Below are 8,928 nucleotides of genomic sequence, written 5' to 3'. Positions count from 1 at the left end.
CTGCCCCGAGGAACGCCCGCGCTACGGAACGCGTGGGGCGGAACACCTGCGGAGGGGCCGCGCCCCGCCCGCCCTCCTCCTGCCCGCACCGCGCACCGGGCGCGGCACTCCGCCACCACCGAGCCCGGGGCAGCCCTGAGCCTGAGCTGGAGAGGGACGAGCCGCTGCGGAGAGCAGGTCTGAGCTTTCAGACCCCTCTGCTGCCTCAGGAGAGAGAGGAGAAGTTGTTCTGGGCGCTGGAGGAAGTAGGGTCTGAAAAGAGATAGACTTCATAACTACAGGCTGGCGCTTAGGCTGTAATTTAAAACTGTCAACAAGCTAATCTTCGGTAATTGCCTTTTAAAGTGACTCTTGCCTTCTTGAAACGTTTCATGTAATTTGATGAGAATTTCATCTCAAAACTCAGCCTTGTAACTTCAGAGTCGCCCCACCTTACAACTTCATTCACACTTCCAGTTCTCGACGGGTACGTCAGGCACTCAGAGACCCTTAGCTTTAGGAAGGGACACTTCTCTGAGGCTGACTAGGCTGGACAATACAAGCTTGATCGGCCTTTTTGCTATGCTAGTGACTGTGGCTCGGAAAGTTGTTTGTAAATACAGCTATTCTAAAACGGGTTCATTTCCCTCTTCTGAGCTGCTTTCAGGTGACAAATCTATATATAGAGAGAAATACTCTCGTAACTGGTCAGAGCAGAATTCTAGAGAGACTGTGCTCCCTATATTGTATTTGTGTCATGTCTCCGAAAGGCTTAGTATGTCGGCAGGTACAATACTGATAAGATTTGAAGCCTTCGTATTGTCGTCATCGCATTTGCTGATGTATTGTTACAGTTAGAAAAGTCGGAACCCGACTGTACAAAAGCGAGCACTTCTGACTGTTAGCTAAACAGCTGGAGAAAAAAAAAAAGATACTGTTTTTATTTTTCCCTCGACTGGGTCAGGTTACACATAATAGCTACAGCTACACAACGCACAGAAGAATAGCAGAACAACAGGAACACTTAGAGCTCTTGATGTGATGCCATCTGTAGTTTTGCATTTCTTGGCAGTTTCTACGAGTTGGTGGGCTTGCTCTCCTTTTAAAAGCACCAGATAGATATTTTTAAATTATTCATACAAAGTATGAGCAAATGCACCTACCACCTCCACTTTTTAAGATAAATTCCATCTCCCGTGCTTTAAGATACGGAGCTCTCACAAGGCTTTTTTTCCATTGGCATGGTGAAGAGGATTTGGCTTGTTTTGCTCTGGTTTGGAAGCGTCAAACTGCCGGGAGCTGTTGCGGGTTATCACTGCTTCTGACTAAAATGAGCTTGGTTCACTATACAGGAAGCAGACCCGAATTATGATTAATTTAAGAAGTATTCTTTCACTAATTTTCGGGCCAAAATTCTGTTTTGGTGATTTGTCGGGAAATAAATGCATAAAACCCTCCTGCTCCCTTCCTAGCTCACATACACCTTAACTAACTTGCCCTCACCTGTCAAGTTTCATACAGGTTCAAGCTTCTGTCATTGTGAGTTTTAGGGGGGTGGTTTGTTTTTGCAAATTAATTGTCTGTGGAGTCAGAAATGTCAGTCACTCCACTAGTGCATGAAGCAGAGGAGGCTGCAGCAGCTCCGATAGATCTGAGTGCTTGAATGGCCTTTGAAAGAGGGGTCATCACCCGCAACCCCGCCCGCCACCTTCCCCTGTCCCACCAGCTTAGATTCATAGTCTCTGCAGACTCCCTGCTTCCTACTCATGGGGATCCTGTTCCTCCCTTCCCCTTCCCTTACAGCAGAACCTATCTCTGCCAGACAGCCGGCTCTGCGGCCCCACGTCCACAAGCAGCCCGAGAAGACAACCCGAGTCCGAACTGTCCTTAATGAAAAACAGCTTCACACCTTGAGGACCTGCTACGCCGCCAACCCCAGACCTGACGCCCTCATGAAAGAGCAACTGGTAGAAATGACTGGCCTCAGCCCAAGGGTCATCAGGGTTTGGTTTCAAAACAAGCGATGCAAGGACAAAAAAAGGAGCATTATGATGAAGCAACTTCAGCAGCAGCAACCCAATGACAAAACTGTAAGTGGCTTCAGCCTCTGTCCGTGTCTGCCTTAATTCCCAAGGAGAAAACCTGGTGTATGTCCGGCCCGGACAGCAGCAGGGCTCGGGCTGATGGCGTTAATTTTTTGCGATCTCCCTGAAAACAAAGAAAACGATACTACTTAGCCATCACCCGTTAGTTTCTGCTGTCAGTGCAATCGAAACAGACCACAGCGAGGAGCCGACTTAGGCTGCTTAAGCGTACTTAGAATTTGTGGGGCTAAGAACACTCAGTAGCTTAGACTAACTTCTCTGCAGCATGAATGAGACCTGCAGAGCTTATGGGATGTAATAAACCCAGTCTCGTCTAATATACTGCAAATGCAGAGGGCTTCTTAAGGATTAAGTGACGCCTTTGACCTCTTCAGAGTTTTTGAACAGTGTTTTTAAATCCATAAGTAAAAATATTTTTTAAAAAAGTGAAAATAAAATAAGAGGTGTTTTTCTTAGCACTTTACAAAGCGTATTTGTCAGTGTTTATTTGTCAATGCACTTACTGCAGAAAAAGACAAATGCAATGCAAATTTTTTAGTAATTACCACAGTGTTTACAGGTTAATTTATATACACTTATATCTATGTAGAGCTCTTTTCTGCAGATATATGCATGGGTGATGTAAACACGCGGCATGCACTGGATTTAGCAGAACAAGTTATCTGTTTCCATTTTAAGCCAAATTTGTTTCTTTTTTTATTGTTGTTGTAAGTCTACTTGAAGAAGAGTCTGTTACTCTCCCTGTGTATATTGACTGACCCGACAATGACTATTAATTCATAAAGCTGCCTAATTAAGTGGAATTTAAGGAGTTTCATTTTACCCTGTTGGAATGCCATAAAACACGGTGTTATTAACTCGCCTGAACAATCTATTCGTCGAGGCTTGGAGTTATGTTGTACACTGTGCCTGCACCGCAGGGCATACTGAGAGGGCTGGGGGGCTATTTTTTTTTTTTTTTTTTTTGAAAGAGAGGGCTAATGACGTACCCCAGGTTTGTTGTGCACTGGATATACGATCCAGCTAAGGTCACGCAAAACAAAACCAGACTGGACACGAACTACAGAGGGGAGCAGGATTAGCCTTTTCTCGTCCTGAGACGTCCATTGGCAGTCGAGATACAGAGTGCTCATGTTCAAGAGAGCTTGGGGCGGAGGGGATATGCCTTGAGACGAATAGGAGGATTAAAGGGAAAGAAAGTAAACTTCCACTGTGATAAATGCAGCGAGTAGAAACGGGCTGACCTAGAGTAGAATAGAGTAAGACATTCACAGCAGATTAACAAAGCAAATACAAGCGACCTTATAGATAAGATAGAAAGCAGTTTATTGACTCAGCGTTTATACACAATAAAGCTAACCAAGCTCATTAACATCTTTTGCCGGGCTGTTTACAGAATATCCAAGGGATGACAGGAACTCCAATGGTGGCTGCTAGTCCGGAGAGACATGACGGCGGTTTGCAGGCGAACCCCGTGGAGGTGCAGAGTTACCAGCCGCCCTGGAAAGTACTGAGTGACTTCGCATTGCAGAGTGACATAGACCAACCTGCTTTTCAGCAACTAGTAAGTGTCGGTTCCCCGCCCGAGCCAGCCAGTACCCGGGTCAGAGCAATGGGCGATTCACTCCAGGTGTCAGATGCTCTGAGAGAGACAAGCAATCCAGATTAACTGGGTTTTCCAGAAATTGCAAGGAGTGCACGACTGCATCTGTAAAAGCAGAGAACTGAATTGATTTCACAGAGGTTGGTGCAAAATCGATCTTTGTGTACAGCAGAGATATTTCTTAGTTGAGTGTGAGTTTGGATAAGGCCTGACTCAGGTCAGGCCTTTATTATCATAATAGCTTGCACACTCCTGAAAACTGAAAGCACTTCACCAAAACATTCTTTATATGTCACTTAATTGTACTTATATCTGTGAAAGCTGTTTCTAGACTTCACCTCTCCCCACTTCAGGCTGATTTTGCCTTTATACTGTAGGATGAATTTTAAATATGTGATTAGTGTCAGCCAGGGCCCTTGTTTTGTCAGACAAATATGACCTCTTAATTAAAATTTCAAAGTCCCCGTACATGTTAAGCATGTACTTCTAGATATAACTTTATGTATCTATATATACGCATTAATCTGTACACATATATAGCTTACATTAAGTGTTGTTCTTTGGAGATGAAATTGCTAGTGCATATTAGGTAAAAAATCCAAGCCATATAATAAACTACTTTAAGCCAAAACAAAATAGACCTTTTAGAAGAAATTATGTCCTTAACTCACTTCCTTATGCCTATGTCACTTGGCAGCCGATATGGGACCATATTACCAACAACACTTAGGCACAACAAGGTGAGTTAAGGAGAGAAGTTCAGTCTTAAGTCAGTTTCCTGGCCTAAGTCTGTTAAAACCAGATAGTTAAAATAGAAAGGTACATCGTGTATAGTATTTCAGGGATTCAGAATAACAGTTACAAAAGATTAACATGCAAATCTTTTTTTGGTCTGTTGGGCTTTTTTTTTTTTTTGGCTTTTTTTTTTTTTTTTTTTTTTTTGCTTTTTTTTTGTACCAAGTGATGGAAGACAAAGGTTTGTAGTTGAATCCAGCACTGTGTTCAGACTTTTTCGGTTTAGTATCATGCACTCCTGCAGAATCCCTTTTCTTTTGCCCAACAGCAGTCTGCAATGTATTCCCCTCACTGGCACACTATGCTTGCTCAGGAAACTGTAGCTCAGCAGCAGGGCTATTTGCATCCTCTTACATCTAAAGCAACCACTGCTTTTCCTGCTTTAATCAAGCTGTCCATCGGACGAGAGAAAAAATTATCTCCTCTGGTTGCTTTACTTACTGTGCCTTAACAAAATATGAGACTTTAAAAATCTTTGATGTAGTGAGGTTTTGTATTAAATAGTTCAAAAAAAGAAAAAAAAAGGCAGGATGGAAGACGGATAGCCCAAATACACATACATATACAAGTTAATAGACCATTAGGTTGACGAGTTAGTATTGATATACATTCAACATAATATGTGATACTGAAAAGAGCTAAATTAAAGAATAGTGGAAGGAACAGACTATTCATTGGCCATTCAAGACACAGGTCTTATCTGGAAAGGGCCTTAATCACAGAATTGGCCAGCTAAATAGGTGCCAAATAAATGCTTCTGGATTAACAAAGCTCCACCCTTCAAGTCATGCCTTTTCCCAGCACTACTCCTAAACTAACGGGAGCAGCGGGGCACATTAAGATGGAATAGTGTGACCTTTTTTATCAAACAGACTCTCATTAAGAAGAGATAGCACCAGCCTCGAATCAGGAATGAAAGCGGATGGCTGGTTTCAAATGCCTTCTGCTCCTGGATGCTCCTTCCAGGTTTATTTTGGTATGTGCACAAAAGGGGAAAAAAGTAATCTTTCAGTTTCATATCAAGAAAACACATGCACTCCTACATAATTTACTAGAACATCCTCTCGGGATTGCCACTCTTGCAAGACAGGGAAGAAAGCCTCATTAATAAGTTTGTTTGTTTATTTGCTTGATTTTTTCAGTCTTCTTTTTTCAATTTTTTTAAATCTACTTTTTCTTGGTGATTTGGCCAAAGGCCTGAAGAAGGTTCAATGGGGAAGTGAAGTCAATGGGAAGCTAAACAGAGCAACAGCAGTGACACAGCCTCCTGTGGAGATGTATCAGGCCTATTGGCTGCATGCCTTGTATATTTATTTTTGTGTCCTTCTTTGCCTGCTACTTTTCTTTGAGTTTTACAGTTGCAGCAATAGTTCTTTTTCTTATTTTTCTTCTTTTTTTCCTCTCTCTCTCTTTTTTTCTTTTTTTTTTCTTTTTTCTTTTTTTTTTCTTTTTTCTTTTTTTTTCTTTTTGGCAGGTTAATTTTTCAGAAGGAGGACCTGGTTCCAATTCTACTGGAAGTGAAGTAGCATCAATGTCCTCTCAGCTGCCAGATACACCCAACAGCATGGTAGCCAGTCCTATTGAGGCATGAGGGACATTCTTTCAAATATCTGTTGTTGTTGTTTCTGCCCTTACCCTCACCCCTGTTGAAGAGAGTGGGAAAGTGAACGTGTTGGGACTTCGAAATTTAGGGGGAAAGAATACTTAACAACCCTGTAATGAACCTAGCAAGGAACTGCTCCATGAGATGAACGGAGTCATATTTGAAAAGACAAGGTAATATGGTAGCAACACTGTGAAGACAATCATGGGATCTTACTAGAAAAAAAATACTTAAAAGAACCACAAACCCCGTGCTTTTCAATTATCAGAGGAGTATCGAAAAGACATTTTCCAAATATAAAGGATTTGTACTCGTGGATCTCAAAAAAAAAAAAAAAAAGGAAATCTTTTCATTTGACTGCACATCTTAGGGAGAAACCAAGGTAGAGGGACTTTCTATCCGGTCCCTCCCATTCCGAATGGTGCTGTTTCTATATTGGGGATAGCCTTGCCAAAAGAAGCTCCAGTAGGTTGTCGATCATCAGGAAAGAGACGATTCAGCCCTGCATTGCTGAAAGATTCCTTGCAGAAAGGTGGAGCTGCATTGGTTTGCAATGTTGTTTTTAGTTGACTCTTAACAAGGGGCTTTTCCTGGGTCTCTTCTAGCATGCCTGTAACGGGGTTTTGATTTTGTTTGGTTGAGATCCACCCCCTATTAATTGTGATGCGATTAAAAATAGGTTTTTGAATTCCTCTTTAAAGGCGAATTTATAAAAACATTGCAACAAGGTATACCTCTATTTTGCCACAAAGCGTCTCGGGATTGTGTTTGAAATGTGTCTGCCCAAGAACCTTCCCCTCCCCCAGAGATGTGTATAGTCATTGGTTATAACAACTGTTTTTCTCTCTTTCCTTTCTCTTTATCACACACTCTCTAGAAAAAAAAAAAAAAGGAAAAAAAGTAAAAAAAGAAAATAGGACAAGTAAAAAGAAAAAAAATCACTCCTTTTGTTTGCTCTTGCATTGCAAAATTATAAAGTAATTTATTATTTATTATTGGAAGACTTGCCACTTTTCATGTCAGTTGACTATTTTTTTTGTTTGCTGAAGTAAAAAAGAAAAAAGAAAAAAAAAAAAAAGAAAAAGGTTGTACCGTGGTCTTTGAATTATATGTCTAACTCTATGTGTTTTTGTCCTTTTTCTTTCCTTAAATATGATGTGAAATAAAAGCGCCATATGTAGAATTATTATATCTTCAGGACTATTTCACTAGATAAGCGTTTGGAATAGAAATAATAATAATAATAATAATAATAATATTAACATTAAATAATGAACAAAGTTCCCTCTTTTAAATAATTACAGGTTAGCAGCTAAAATACCTGAAATAAAATATTGCATGCAAAGCCGGTCGTTAGTGAATAAAAGGAGTGTGATATTTTATTGCAAGTATTAACGACCAGCTTGTAAATTTCCGTTTCAACAACTGTATCAGGGCTAGTTGGATGCCTTAGCTTTCAATCGATAACGTTAGAAAGTCTCTTGTTCCCCCACCCCATCCCTTGCCCTTAAAAGTGATATTACTCTAGGCATGATCAGACATAACGTTAAGACATCTAAAGAACTGAGAGCTCAGGCTTTTTGCTGAGTTCTGCTATTTTTAAAAAATAATAAAAAGAAAGTGCTGTATACCAAAGCCTCGTTGTTGAGATTGTTGAAGTGACCTGTACTTTAAGTATAAGCTCCTGATAAAAGGGACGCTTTTTGCTTAACAAGTCAAGTATGACCATTATTTATCAATGTCTGCTGTCAAAACAATTAAATAATGCTGCAGGAGGAATAGTTGTGGGGATATTTCTGTCGGGGATATTGCTGTGAAATTGCACGAATATGTTCCTTATTTTCTGTCGACTTCCCTCTCTTCACTCCCTCTTTTCTTCCTTTTTTAATTTGCGGGGGAGAGGGTGGTGAAAGCTAGAAATGTGGGCGATTTCTTGGGGAAAAGTAGAAAGAAGTAAATAAAAAAAAATGGGAAAGGGTTGTTTTTGCTCCAATCCAAGTGCTCCCTAGTGCTCCCGGGCAGCACAAGACAAAGGTTCGCTTTAAAACACCCTTAAGGACTGGAACATACAGAGATTTTCAGTCTGACAAAGACAAGTTGGTTTGCATGTCAGTTACTCCAAACCCCAATGTTTTCTTAACATAACCTTCTTTTCCCTCCCTCCTCACCATCTCAGCCCACTCTGAGCAAGCTCAGCTATAGACAAACCATTTCGACAGTACAGAGAACATTAAAAAATGTTAAAATCTAATACAAGGATTTCAATCATCCTGATTAGAAACTGGATTCATTTTGTATGCTCAAGTGTAATACATTTTTGAGTACTTGATAAATATTTAAATAAATATGAAATCTACCTTAAACTGTGTGATCAGTAACCCTTGTGTTTTCATGCAGGATCAGAGGATTGGTACGGCGCTTCGGGGGGCGGGAGGGAGAAGGGGTATCATTTCTGCCCGGTGGTCTGACCTGTGAGTTCTTGGAGTCGCTCTTACTTGGGTGAGTTTGGAGACGGAGTCTCCGACTCGGGAGGGTCTGTGACTGGCGCTGGAAACCTGTAAGGGCAGGGCAACCTGGGGCCCTTTGCGTTCGCCCCTTCCCACCGGGAGGCTGAGCGTAGGTGGCAGGAGCGGGGGAGGCGCGGGGTCACGCAGGGCGGGGGTGACCCCGAGAGAGAGAAACCTGCACGCCGGGGGCTGCAGAGATCTGCCCCTCTGTCCCCCGCCCCGGGGAGCACCTTGGGGCGGCTGAGCGCCTTTCGGCTCCGAGAGCCACGCAGGAGGGAGAGTTTGGGCTCTCGGTCCCTGCGAGGGAAAGGCCCCCCAGCCCTGCTCGGCGCCCCG

The 8,928-nt window shown here is 42.1% G+C and overlaps 1 protein-coding gene across 1 annotated transcript in view; it reads left to right on the top strand.

Annotated features, from left to right (window-relative positions):
• The window catches only part of ISL1 (ISL LIM homeobox 1), a 13,022-nt gene extending 4,574 nt beyond the window's left edge, over positions 1–8,448 (top strand). The window contains exons 5-8 of the mRNA XM_014307410.2: positions 11–245; positions 1,728–2,069; positions 3,481–3,648; positions 5,957–8,448. Of these exons, the coding sequence (XP_014162885.1) occupies positions 11–245; positions 1,728–2,069; positions 3,481–3,648; positions 5,957–6,073 (862 nt within the window). The 3' untranslated portion in view covers positions 6,074–8,448. The remainder of the gene's footprint in view (positions 1–10; positions 246–1,727; positions 2,070–3,480; positions 3,649–5,956) is intronic.
• Positions 8,449–8,928: the final 480 nt, after the last annotated feature.

This window comes from Geospiza fortis, unplaced genomic scaffold (assembly GCF_000277835.1).
Source record: "Geospiza fortis unplaced genomic scaffold, GeoFor_1.0 scaffold443, whole genome shotgun sequence".
NCBI lineage: Eukaryota > Metazoa > Chordata > Aves > Passeriformes > Thraupidae > Geospiza > Geospiza fortis.
This window is presented reverse-complemented; position numbering and strand designations above follow the sequence as displayed.